The sequence below is a fragment of the Podarcis pityusensis genome, assembly GCF_964106645.2.
Source record: "Podarcis pityusensis genome assembly, chromosome: 8".
Classification (NCBI taxonomy): Eukaryota; Metazoa; Chordata; class Lepidosauria; order Squamata; family Lacertidae; genus Podarcis; species Podarcis pityusensis.
Genome location: NC_138033.1, coordinates 69707966 through 69722102, shown reverse-complemented (window position 1 = coordinate 69722102; position 14137 = coordinate 69707966). Strand labels below are relative to the sequence as shown.

Below are 14137 nucleotides of genomic sequence, written 5' to 3'. Positions count from 1 at the left end.
AAACAGAAAGGGGGAGCCAGGGGGGGGGGCGGCTTTCAGCAAAGGGTTGGATTCAACTAAGTCCTACTCAGAGTAGACACACTGAAATGAATGGGACAAAGTTATGTCTAGCCATTCCCTGAGCAGGAGTAAAGTTGCATACAACCCACTGAGCCTACTCTCAGTAGGGCACAACCCACATTTAGGAAGAAAATGAATATATATTTTAAGCTCTGGTCCATAGCTCCTTAAAGTGATACCCAACCCCTTGGATGAACTCTCTAGGGAGATCCCCGGTTCCCTCCTGTCTAACAAGTAGGGCATATTTTGATGATTCTCTCTTCTACCGCAGAAAACCTCCTCCTCCTCTCCCCTGCCAAGTGATCAGTGCAACCTTCATCCGCCGCCCTTGGGAAGACCCAAGAGGGGCATCCGTTTGAGGGCAAAACTCCAAAGCCTTGCAGACAGATCTGCAGCGGCAATTCCCGAGTGCGAATCTCGCCTCCCAGTGCGGGGGAACTCTCAGCAAAGTCTGGTCTCTCTCTCTCTCTCTCTCTCCCCCTCTCTCTCTCTCTCTCTCTCTCTTTTTTTCTTCTTCTTCAAGCCCCTCGTTCTCATCCTCGTTGGTAAAAGGGATGAGGGGTGTGTACGTACATCAATCTGTGTTTATCTCCGAGTGCGTTATTACCGTCCTTTATTGCGCACACTTCAGACGTACAGTTCACTTCTGCGCGCAATGCTTTCTTGCAAACGGGGAAATAATACCCCCAGCCAAGCGCACCCTAGGGCAGGGTGATGCAAGCCAACCAGCCCCTCCAACTGGGAGGGAACCCCCATTTTAACCCCAGTGCGACTTTCCTACTTAACTTACATAGGATGGGCTGCGAGCCTTTGTTAACGGGGGTCGGGGGAGAGAGTTGTACGCCGTGTACTTTCCTTTCCCAGCTCGCATGGTGCACGAGCTCGTCGAAATCTCATAAACACTCTGCACATACCCAGAGGCAGCCTGTAATAGGAAAGCTCTCTGGCACAAGGCAGGGGGAAGAGAGATTCCTGAGCTAACATTAACTCGAATCCTCGGTCCCCCATGATTACTTTGGGATAGGCCCAGCGACGGTCGGAAGTAAAGGAAGAAGGAACTCCTGTACTTTTTAAGAGTTGCGCAGAAAAAAAGACATTTTCAGCGCAGGGGCTGGAGGCATGCGGGGGAGAGGATCCCCCTCTCCTTACACAACTATTTAAGAGCTAAGAAGGCCGGTGGTCCAGCCCTTTCTCTTGGTCACCCTAGGACAAGGATGGGGAGGTCATTGCCCCCTGCCCATGTTGGTCACCGCTGACTGTTGGTCACGCTGGCTGCTGGCCGGCAGGGTCCAGCAAACACCCGTAGGGCCACAGCTGCTCCGCATCCCTGTCCCAGGATGAGTTGCAATTTTGCTGGATCTTGCATTAAAAGAAACAAACCCCCCGCCACCCGCCTCCTAATACTCAGCACTAGGGTCCTCAGAAGCAAGCCCCACTTTGCCCTGTAAAGCTGGGAGATCCTTCAGACCCATCCGCTGACCTCTGCAACGCTCGGCTTCCGGGCTGACGCGCACAGGATCGCGCCTCCAGGGCGCTTAGGATGGCGGGCGTGCAGCCTAACCACTAGGCAACCCTACCTCGGGAGTGAGTCCCGCTCTGCTCCAGCCGCCTTCCTCTTGAGTTAAGCGCGCCTGGGGCTTGCAGCCCAAAGCCTTCGTCAGAGAGAAGTTTCCCTGCGCTCAGTCAAACATCCTCCCAGCTGGGATCGCTGCCTTTAGATACCTATTTTTTAAAATAATAAAGCAACAAACCCCATTCTAACCAGAGAAGGGAGTCGCTTGCCACGGTGCGCTTGCTCCTCTTACCTGGTGCAGGTGTGCTGTTGGGTGCAGAGCAGGAGTAAGGAAGGCAAAACCCAGGTCAAAAATTCCATCTTTTCCTATATACGTGTGTGTGTGTGTGTGTGTGTGTGTGTGTGTGTGTCTGTGTGTCTGTGTCTGTGTGTCTGTGTGTCTGTGTGTGTGTGTGTGTTTAGATAGGTCCCCAGCGCTGTTCAGACGAGGAGAAGTTGGCAAATCCCGGCTGGGCAGCAGCAGCAGCGGCGGCGGCGCATCCTGCGATGGGGTAACGTCGTCATCCTCCCGAGAGCATCCACAGACTGGTCCTTCTGCTGCCCAGGGAGGAAGTTGGCAGAGAGCAAGTCCTCCTCACGCCAAGTGGCTCAGTGGCCGCCAAGGCGACCGCGCAGCTCCCACCATCGCCCCGGAGTTGGAGCCGGGGTAGCGAGAGAGGGATGGAGAGCTACTCCGGGACAGGCACTACCTGGCTGCCCTGCCTTGCCCCGCTCCGCTCAGAGGGGCGCCTTCCCTGGATGCCAAAGGCAACGCGCGCCCTAAAAATGGCACCCCTGCCCCACATGGCTCTCTCTCTCTCCCTCCCTCCCTCCCTCCCCTTCTCCAAGAAGGCGAAATTATTCTCCTTCTCCCGTTATTCTTCTTTAAACATAAAAAAGCAGATCCGTACAAAGCTGGTGGCCGAAAATAAACCTTCTCCGAAATTACAGATTTTGAGCATTACCAGAGAGAGCGCAGCAGCTGGAGGAGGAGGAGGAGGAGGAGGGCTCAGCGCCTCTCCACGTGCTCAGTTCGAGCCCAGATTTTGATTATATGTATATAAATAAATAAATAAAAAGAGCAGTCAGGCCGTCCCCAAGGCACAGCGAAGCGGGGTTGGGGAGAAGGCAGAGGAGGATGGCAGGAATTATTGGGAAGGAGGGTCTTGGGAAAAGACGGCGAATTCTCTTTCTCCCCCACCCCCTACCTTTATTCTTCCCGGGAAAAACAAGCTGTCAGTTTCAGGAGGGATGGGTGGGTGTTAGAAGCACGCTCTTCTCCCCCGCATCCGTCAGTTTCAGCTCCAGAGGTTTTTTTTTTGTTTTAGTGGGGGGTAACAGAAGCAGAGCAGTGCAAAAATGCCCGAATAAACTCAGCCACCCAATCTTGGGGAGGGGGTGAGAGTGTGAACAAAGAACTTTGTTTGAGCTCAAGGTTTCAGAAATCATCCTGGAAGGGGGGGGGGGCATTGCCCAGAGGCAGAATTGTCTTGGTGATCGGGGAAGGGCTGTTGCTCTGTGGTTAAGCACCGGCTTTGGGTGTAGAAGTTCCCATGTCCAATGCCCAGCAATATCTGTTCAGGGTGGGAAAGACTCCCTGTCCGGAATCCTGGACAGCTGCTGCCAGTCAGTGCAGTCAATACTGGGGTAGGGGGACCAGTGGTCTGCCTGGGTCTTAAGGGAAGGACAGCCGATTAGTTATCAGAGCACCTGCCCTGCATGCGAAATGTCTCATGTTCACTCCCTGACCACCTTTAGTTGGAGTGGGGGAAATTCCCTGCCTCAGCCACTGCCAGTCAGAGGAGACAACGCTGAGCTAGGTGAACCAAAAGATCTGTCTCCATATCAGGCAATTTCCTAGGAGGAGAGTTGGAGTCCAATATTAGTCAGCAGAGCAGGAGGCTCTTAATCTCAGGCTTGTGGGTTTGAGCCCCACGCTGGGCAAAAGATTCCTGCATTGCAGGAAGTTGGACTATTAGGTGACCCTGGTTCTCGCTTCCAACTCTACGATTGTATGTTCTGGAGGGATGTAGGTGCAGTTTGCCTGGCAAGTGCTGTAGTCCTTAGAGTATCTGACTAAGACTTGGGAGGCCAAGGTTCAAATACCCGTTCTGCCATGAATGAAGCCCACAGGATAACCATAGGCCGGTCACGATCTCTGAGTCACAGGGTGAGGATAAAATGGAGAGAGGGAGAACCATCTATGCCACCTTTAACACCTTGGAGAAAATGGTGGGGTATACATGCAACAATAAATAAATAAAAGTTATACCTGCTGAAATTTCCCCTTCTGCACAGTCATTTAAGGTATGGGTGTAACTATTTAAAGTGTCCACTTTTTGCATTTCCCATCACACTTTGCTCTCTGCTGCCCCTCCTTTAAACTGGCCGTGTTCCTTTTATAATAGACAGTGAACAGCACCACCCCATATTTGTCTATGCTCAAAAGTAAATGCCGCTAAATTACGTGACATTTTATTTATATTCTCCTTTGTGGACCAGTGAACAGCACATGAATACAAAGGAAATATGCAATAAAAGTACAGTGGTACCTCGGGTTACATACACTTCAGGTTACATATGCTTCAGGTTACAGACTCTGCTAACCCAGAAATAGTACCTCAGGTTAAGAACTTTGCTTCAGGATGAGAACAGAAATCGTGCTCCGGTGGCGCGGCAGCAGCAGGAGGCCCTATTAGCTAAAGTGGTGCTTCAGGTTAAGAACAGTTTCAGGTTAAGTACGGACCTCCTTAATGAATTAAATACATAACCAGAGGTACCACTGTACAAGAGATTAAGTCAATCACATTGCATCTGCTGTCGGTCACTTGCCGGAGTCGTGGGTCACTATGACTTTTCTTCAGGTTAGTGCAGCAGCCCACATGCATAATTCCAGCATTTCCATATTGTTTTGCTGTTTTACCATCTTTTAAAATTGCATTTTGATATTGTGTACTGACTTTTCGCTTGTGAGCTTGTAATTGTCATTGGCTTAGAGATTTTGTTTTATTAAGCAGTACTCACTGTAAGTTATTGAAATGAAATGAGAACAATATACAACCATCAAATCACAAAAACCCATCTCATTGGAGGTATGTTGGGTGGCCATCTGTCAGGGATTGTTTAGCTAAGATTTGCTGCATTGGAAGGGGTTGGGCTGGATGACCCTTGTGTTCCCTTCCAACACTACAGTTTTATGATTCTGTGGATATGTGCCAGGATTAAAGCTTCAGTCCTCTTCTAGATGGAATTAGATTTGTAGGAAGAAGATCAGACCTTCTCCCCACCTCCACCCACCACAGATAAGCCTTTTTCATTGTGAAACTGCAGTTATCTAGCAAGACAGGTTTGTGGGTTTTTTGCTCCTGAAAATTGGTGGTGGTATTTAAAGAGTACTGCTTACCAAGGAGAACATGCAGTTGCTCTTTTTGAGGGGTGGCAAGATCAACACATGCAAATGAACCTTCCCTGCCCCCCAGACCAAGGATTGTGCTAGCTTCTATGCAACCTTCTGGGGGCCACATGCCAGTGGTGCGGGGGCCAGAGGCAACAGCAGGAGGACTAACTGGTGTAAATTAACCTTCGTACAGTAGGCTAGAGGGACGTAGGTGGTGCTGTGGGTTAAACCACAGAGCCTAGGACTTGCCGATCAGAAGGTCAGCGGTTTGAATCCCCGCGACAGGGTGAGCTCCTGTTGCTCGGTCCCTGCTCCTGCCAACCTAGCAGTTCAAAAGCATGTCAAAGTGCAAGTAGATAAATAGGTACCGCTCCGGCGGGAAGGTAAACGGCGTTTCCGTGCACTGCTCTGGTTTGCCAGAAGCGGCTTAGTCATGCTGGTCACATGACCCAGAAGCTGTACACCAGCTCCCTCAGCCAATAAAGCAAGATGAGTGCTGCAACCCCAAAGTCGGTCACGACTGGACCTAATGGTCAGGGATCCCTCTACATTTACCTTTTTACAGTAGGCTAGGGCACTCACACAACTCCCCTGTTTCCTCCATCCAGATATGCAAGAGGCATTTTCAGTATTTAAGGCCACATACCAGCCAGGCAAAAACATGGGATGGCGGTAAGGAGAAGAGCCTTTGCGGGGCGGGGGTGGCTTGCAGAGAGTTCTAAGGGCCAGACTGATAGGACTAGAGGGCCGCTTTCAGTACCCAAGCCTGATGTTCCCCACCCCTTGCAGCAGAGGGTGGGGTTTGTGGTGTGCCTCACGCTTGAAGCTGGGAGTGGAGGAGTTGCCTTGTCTGCCTGCCTATGCCATGATACTTATTTTTAGTTTCTGATCGCTCGTATTTAAATAGACCCTAGTGGAAAAGAGGATGCAAGATGACAAGCCCCGCAGAAGTCTTGAGTTGGATAATCTCTCAAAATGCTCTTCTCAGAGATGTAAATCTGTTCCTTTAATCCAGGGAAAGATATGTTAAACGCCATTCCCACCCTCCTACCCCCACCCCCGACAATCCACTCCCTTGCAAAGCCCCAGCAACACAGCCAACTATGGGCTTTCTGAAGGGGTGGGTAGGATACTCACTCCCTAACACTGCCGCTTAGTTTCTAGAGCAGTTGCCCAGTTAAATAATTCTTAGCGGATGAATCCTATGACTGTGAATAGATGTTAATGGAAATGTAGTAAGTTGGGACGAGGAACCCCAGGCCCAAGGAGGTAAAATGTGGCCCACCACATCCCTCTGTCTGGCCCTTGGAATTCTCCCAAGCCACACTCCTCTTCTCAGGCCACACCCCTCACTGGCCTTGCTTCACACCCTGCGTCACATCATCACATCCTTGAGTTGTGATGATGTCCCTTGCTTCTCTTGAGGGAGAATAGGGAAGGGTGTGTGTGTGTGTCTAGAAACTAGATAAATTTAATGCCTGTTGCTCCACCCATATTTGCATCTGGCCATGCCCACTGCTAGCATATGGCCCCTGGAAGATTGTCAAAAAAGGAATGTGGCCCTTGGGGTGAAAAACACTCTCATACGAAAAGAACTTTAGTGTAAATAAAATGACAGCTATGAAGGGGGCAGGGAATGCCTGAATTATAAACTCAAAGCAGACGTCATCTTCGGAAAGGTATGCCCTCCCTATTCCAAAGGCGGATGCATCTTCTAAGATGGGCAGTTTTTATTAGTATGTAGATTAAAAATGATTTGCATTCCTTCCCCCCACACAATGTAACGGTCAATTTAATCAGGGGAACCTATTTGGTTGATTGGTTGCATTCATCAATCAAAAACATTTCAATCAGTCAGCTAAACATTGCACCCTTATTTATTTTTAAAATGAAATTAATCAGGAGTTGTCACACAAAAGGTCCTAGGTTCAAATCCCCAGGTAGGACTGGCAAAGAGGCTGAGTCACAACCAATCAGCACAGGCTGTCCTGAGCTACATGGACCATTAGCTGATTCAGTATAAGGCAACTTCCTGTGGCTTAGGAAAACGGCCACAGCTCAGTAGTGGAGCATCTGTTTTGCATGCAGAAGGTTCCAGGTTCAATCCCTGACATCTTCTAGCAGGTTGGAATATCCCTTGCCTGAAACCCTGGACAGTGACTGCCAGTCAGTGCAGACATGGACAAATGATCTTATTCAGTATAAGGCAACTTATTACACTTTTTCAGAAACACACTTTTTCAGAGTTTACAAACTACTAATTCCCAGGAGAGTCTGCCCCTTGTATTTCGGTATAAACCTGTGATTTGGGCATATCTATTCTATTGGAAGGAGCCAACCCAAGTCCCAAGACTCATGCAGAGACATAGAAGTCAACTCCTAGGGGCCAAGGTCCCTTCACCTCCACCCCCTAAAATATTTGAGAGGGCCAGCCCCCGCAGTTGATCAACATTGCCATTCAAATGGTGTGGATGCACCACATCATGTGATCAGTTATGTAGGGTGGGGCTTTATTCAAGTTGGCTCTCCTGTGCAGAGATGCAACAGGAAGGCTCCTCTGAGGCCAGCTCATTCTCTAGGGGGAGGCTGACTGGAAGAAGGCAGTCCAGAACAGTGACTCTTCCTGAGGTGTGGTGGGCAGCCTTTCCTGAAGGCAGCTCATCTCAGTGCTGGGGTTGTTTCACATGCGTAATGAAGATATGAAATAACCCACAGTGGAGGCTGACTGAAAGGAGGCAAGCTGAGATTGGTACAGTGGTACCTCGGGTTAAGTACTTAATTCGTTCCAGAGGTCCGTTCTTAACCTGAAACTGTTCTTAACCTGAAGCACCACTACAGCTAATGGGGCCTCCTGCTGCCACCGCACCGCCGGAGCACGACTTCTGTTCTCACCCTGAAGCAAAGTTCTTAACCTGAGGTACTATTTCTGGGTTAGCAGAGTCTGTAACCTGAAGCATATGTAACCCGAGGTACCACTGTATATCATACAGAGAAGCATCTTCAGATGTGCATATTCACATGTACAGATTGCTTTGTGTGTGATGAGCAGAAGCTGCTCTGTAACAGATTATATGTAATAAAAGTCAGAGGTGTTGTACAGAAGAGGGAATTTTGACAAATGCCACTTCTCCTGTTACAATTTTGCAGCAGTGAGGAAAAGTGTGCCTGCTAAGGACCTTGCGGGAACATTTGGGAATTCAGCTCAGCACAGATGTGAGCTTGCAAGAGTAAAGAAATTCATAAGGAAGATGAATTGCATCTGCCAGAAGCTGGAAGTTGTTTGTTTATCCCGGGTGTCTTTTTTGTTTCAGCCAAGTAAACAGAAGTCACACCTCATAAGTCACTTTGTTGGGACTGGAGCAAAATGTGTTTCAGTTCCTTCTGTTTGAAATCTGTTTTGTTGTAGGAAGATTCTCTTGTCACCTTTTGGGACCAACTTTTGCAAAATACAGGCAGATGGAGTCTGGTGTGTTGACTCCTAAGGATGCTGCAGGGCAGGGTTGGGGAACCTCAGACCTAGATTCCAAATACAGCCTTCCAGGCCTCTCTCCATAGCCCTTGTGACTCTCTGCAACCACATACCTTCCCAGGGGCCACTTCCCTCACTGGCCCTGCATCTCAGTCTCCCTGAGTGTTTTTGCGTGGTTGGGAATGTTATGAGTTTGTGAGTGCCAGACCCAGTCTAACCTCTGGACCCAGCAACTGTTAAAATATAAGCCAGGCTAGTTTCCTGTGTTCAGGTAATCACCTGGGTGATGGGCCATTAAGAGAACAAAGGAAAAGCGGCTCTGTGCTGGATAGCAATGGGGTGGGGCCCCTTCTCCAGATCTTAGATAGTTAGAGGGACAAAGGCAAAGTCTGAGGGCAAAGTTTTGCTGTGATGTAATCTAGGGGAAACAGCTTCAGGCTGGAAAGGCAGAGAGAAAGCGCCATGGCGTATTTCTGCTTGACTTCAAGGCTACGCCTATAGAAGAAACAAGACTCTTTTGGGGTGTTGATGCTGTGAACCCCGCCAGCGTAGGCTCAGTTTGTATATAAGTGTAAATAAACCATATATCATAAAGACACCACTGTCTCTGCTGCGTCGCATTCCAAAAGGAAACACGCACCTGAAGCCCCTGGAATCTCGCACTGCTCAGAGGTTGGGGTGGAATGGGCTCTTGAACTCTGATAATGCCTTTTGTTTGCCTTGATGGAGAAGAGATGTGCAAGCAAAGGTAAATTTTACATTCATTGCTTCACCCACTTTTGCCTGTTGCCCCACCCACCACTACCATGTGGTATAATTGGTATAATGTGTTTATGTTTTAAATGTGTTGTAAGTCACTCGGAGACCTACAAATAACAAGAGACTAATGGGCACCAGCAACGGCAACAACAACAACAACCACCACAACTAACTGACCCTAAGTACTGATAGGATCAGGGACGCGGGTGGCACTGTGGGTTAAACCACAGAGCCTAGGACTTGCCGATCAGAAGGTCAGCGGTTCGAATCCTCACGACGGGGTGAAATTCCGTTGCTCAGTCCCTGCTCCTGCCCACCTAGCAGTTCGAAAGCACGTTAAAGTGCAAGTAGATAAATAGGTACCGCTCTGGCGGGAAGGTAAACAGTGTTTCCGTGTGCTGCTCTGGTTCGCCAGAAGTGGCTTAGTCATGCTGGCCACATGACCCGGAAGCTATACGCTGGCTCCCTTGGCCTATAAAATGAGATGAGCGCCACAACCCCAGAGTCGGCCATGACTGGACCTAATGGTCAGGGGTCCCTTTACCTTTACTGATAGGCTCATGACCAGCATGTCTAATGTCCATTGGGAATGGTAGCATAGAAGACAGGGAGGCCAATGGCAGGCGGAGTCAACTAATTTTAGTTTTATCCCCATCCTCCTCTCTGCAAAACTAAGGAAGCGGGGATCTAACAGCCAGGGTCACTCCCTGGGCTAGCTATAAGTAAATATGGTAAGTAAGAAGGCAGGCAGATGGGAGTTGGCTGTGAGCAGACTGAGACTGGCATAATGGACCAGCCCGTTTTCACAACCTTAGAGCTACAACCTGATCCATTAATTCTCTGTATGAGAGCAACATCTTCAAGGGAATGAGGGTGATTTGTGTGCTTTGTTTAGTCGGATCAGTATATTTTTCATTATTATTATTCTTTTCAAAAGTTGCACCTGCATTGTTTCAGGTTTTTCTCATGGATCACTTTCAAAGAATGACAGGTGGCTTCGTAGCCACCTGTCAGCTAAGCACTGCTAATTGTCTCGTGCAATTTCCAGAGGCAATAAATAAATCAAGTCCATCCCGTCTCCCCTCCCCAAATTCACTACATCCACAATTAGTTTCACTCTCTCCCACGAGCTCTGCATGAACACCTAAGGAAAGGCGGTTATGTGGCAGCCTCTCCTAACATCTCTGAATATATAATTGCACACTTGTCCCTATCTTTACAAGCAGAGCTGGAGATATCAATAACAATCTCACTACAGGAATATTTAGATCTCTTCTGGGTGAGTTTGCCCAGGGACTGCTTCCAGTTCTACAGCTGGTGGGATGAGCACTTGAACAATAGTATATATCACACCCTCTACTACTGAATGCAGGTAGTGTGTGCCAACAGGATTGTAGCTAAAAAAGGGCCACTGATAAATGAAGGATGCTCAACAGGCTCAGTGGGGAGATTCCTGAGGTTTGCAGAAGTACAAAAGAGACTTTAAACAACAAAAACCATAAGCCAGCAACATAACAAAACAAACCCAAAACAGCCCAATGAGAATTGATCATGCTGAATTGCCACTAGGGACAGGCAAATGTGTCTATTTCTGATACTCTTGAGTTCCCTGTTTTTGTCTTAAGCTCAGTTCTCCACATTTCCACATCAGCTTGTATTTTTTTTTATTTAAAGTCCTCATGAAAATTTTTCAGCATCTTTGTGCAGATTTCTCTTAATCTACACATGTTGTTGTTGTTTAGTCGTTTAGTCGTGTCTGACTCTTCATGACCCCATGGACCAGAGCACACCAGGCACTTCTGTCTTCCACTGCCTCCCGCAGTTTGGTCAAACTCATGCTGGTAGCTTCGAGAACACTATCCAACCATCTTGTCCTCTGTCGTCCCCTTCTCCTTGTGCCCTCCATCTTTCCCAACATCAGGGTCTTTTCCAGGGAGTCTTCTCTTCTCATGAGGTGGCCAAAGTATTGGAGTCTCAGCTTCACGATCTGTCCTTCCAGTGAGCACTCAGGGCTGATTTCCTTAAGAATGGGATAGGTTTGATCTTCTTGCAGTCCATGGGACTCTCAAGAGTCTCCTCCAGCACCATAATTCAAAAGCATCAATTCTTCGGCGATCAGCCTTCTTTATGGTCCAGCTTTCACTTCCATACATCACTACTGGGAAAACCATAGCTTTTACTATACGGACCTTTGTTGGCAAGGTGATGTCTCTACTTTTTAAGATGCTGTCTAGGTTTGTCATTGCTTTACTCCCAAGAAGCAGGCGTCTTTCAATTTCATGGCTGCTGTCACCATCTGCAGTGATCATGGAGCCCAAGAAAGTAAAATCTCTCACTGCCTCCATTTCTTCCCCTTCTATTTGCCAGGAGGTGATGGGACCAGTGGCCATGATCTTTGGGTTTTTTTTGATCTACACATATTTGTATGCAATTTTGCCTACTATACACCACCTTCCGCTGGTGAGCCTTTGCCCACAGAGGAGGCACCTGGTGACAAATCTGGATTCAAGCTGGAAATCTGCACTGGTCGCCTGTTTGCTACTGGGACAAATTCAAGGTGCCTTTGTTTCATTAGCCATGGCACAAGTTCTGTCCTTGGGTTAATTCAGAGGAACAGCCTCTAAATTCTGGTTTTCCAGGTAAACATGTAGAAAGCTAGAAAACTAAATTAACTCTTTCTCTATATACAATTCTATTAAGCTGCATTGCACATTTTGTTATATCCTAATTTCCCCTCCCCTTCTCTTATTTTTCATCTTCTTATGTTTTAGCATCATCGCTCCTGCTGTATTCAGCATTTGCATACATTTGTAACACATTTCTTATGAAAAAATGACAATAAAGGTCTTTTCTTAAGAGAGAGAGAAAGAGAAGTGGGGAGAAGTGGAGCTAACATAAAATTTCCCTCTCTGTAAGACAGATAATCAAATTGGCCTACCTCACAGGGCTGTTCTGAGTGTGATAAAGATCTCAAGCACACTTAAAAATTTAAAAACACCACATGATAGATATACACTGGAATGAAATACAATAAAGTACAGGGCACTCCTTCTGTGTGATATATACGGTATTGCTGTTTATGGATATAGGTTCGCTTTTCCTTTCCTGCGTTTCCAAGGTGACAGCTACTCATATAAGCTAAAAATTCCCATCACTGCCAGAAAGGAGGGGGTGCAATAAAGAGTCATGTCATCTTTTTTTGCCCCCGGGCTGGGTAATAATAGCAGAGGACAACTTCCTTTGCCATTCACTGTGCAACAGGGCAAAATTGTCTTGAAAACTTTATATTGCTATGGAGTGTGGTCCAGGGAGTTAGGAGACCCAGAGCAGAAAACAGGGCCTTAAAAAGAAGAAAGCTTGATGCCTTCTTCTTCTTCTTCTTCTTCTTCACTAATTTCTTACAAAAGAGACACATTAGGCATAGTATTAAGTGTTCCAGTGTGGTTTGCAATTTCAGGAGAGAAAACATATGTATGGATGAATGCATCCTTGATATAAGGCATCGTCCTATATTCCGGTGATGCGCACATGGTCACGCTAAGACTGAGCTACTCCAGTTACAATTGCTTGTAATCTACAAACATTATGCACCTTGTCTTAGGAGGCAGAAAACAACCTTGATAGAGTTTCAATTATTTTCTCTCCACCCCAGCCCCAGAATTGCTTTTAATAGTTCCTACACACTTTTAAAGCTCATGGGAAATCTATTACCCTTAAATTCCAACAATAGAACTACAGACTCTTTAAATTTCCCTGTCCTCATGTCAGGTTGTTTACTTGTTTATCATTAGCATTTCACCAGGCAGGGGAGAGTCTGTTTTATTACAAGTGGGGATGCAGGATAAATTTGCCCTAATTTACCCTTTCCAAAATCATATGCATACTGAAAACAGAGCCATCCTTTGAAATTTGCACAACAGTATGTACAGTATATGAGGGGAAAGGGTGCGTAAAAATGCATATCTTAGTGAAAATAATAGTGCTCATCTCAGTACTGCTAATCTATTTTTAATTGTATGTCGTTCATGGAAAACGTGTTAAAATGTTTCAGAACAAACCCTCCCCATTTATTTTATTGGTAATATAAGACATCAAATGTACGGTTGAATATGTCCAAGAGTGGGTGTTTGCAAATCTAGCTGTGTTAATCTTTCCATCCTTCCCACACTCAATTCTGAAATGGCACCTCCGTTGCTATCTTGTCCCTAAGCCAGCTGAACAGAGCTGGGTCAACAGAAAGTACTGTAGTTGATTAATCACCATACAAAACTCATGCTGGAATTTTTGGAACAGCTAGAGAATTAGTTTGGGGTTTGGAAATGGCTACGTTGATGATTCTCAGCTGTGCTTTTGTGTTTGTGAACAATAATAATAATCTATATCCTGCCTTTCCTCCGAAAACCGGGAATCAAGGCAGCTTACACAAATTAAAACAAATGTTATAGGGATAATACAATGGATGACCCCACAGCTTGCATTTTCTGTGCCATCCTGTGTACACACACTGGGAGTAAAGTCACATTGAACTCTGTGGGACTTACTTCTGCAGGTGGCAGAGCTTCAAGCTCTGGTGGGTGGGGGAGAGCAGGCATGGGCATGGCTGGTGCGTGTCCCAGGGGCATGGTGCGTGTCCTGGGGGCATGGCGCACCGCCTGTGGGGGGGAGCCGTGATGGCACCCCACTGGGATCGTGCTGCTAGGGGCGGTGCGCTCCCCCCGCACCCCTGTTCCTCCTCCAGTGCTTCTGCATAGATATCTATTTAGGAGACCCCTATTCCACTCACAGACCTACAATTCCTAGAACTTCTTGGGAACAGGAATTGATTGTTAACCATTATAGAAATATTATGTTTATGTTTATTGCATTTATAGCCCCCCTTTTCCCAAAGATGCTCAAGGGT

The 14137-nt window shown here is 47.2% G+C and overlaps 1 protein-coding gene across 1 annotated transcript in view; it reads right to left on the bottom strand.

The window, feature by feature from the left end:
• The window catches only part of GABRD (gamma-aminobutyric acid type A receptor subunit delta), a 30380-nt gene extending 28394 nt beyond the window's left edge, over positions 1 to 1986 (bottom strand). Inside the window, exon 1 of the mRNA XM_081016195.1 lies at positions 1866 to 1986. Coding sequence (XP_080872321.1) covers positions 1866 to 1933 — 68 coding nt within the window. The 5' untranslated portion in view covers positions 1934 to 1986. The remainder of the gene's footprint in view (positions 1 to 1865) is intronic.
• Between the last annotated feature and the right edge of the window lie 12151 nt (positions 1987 to 14137).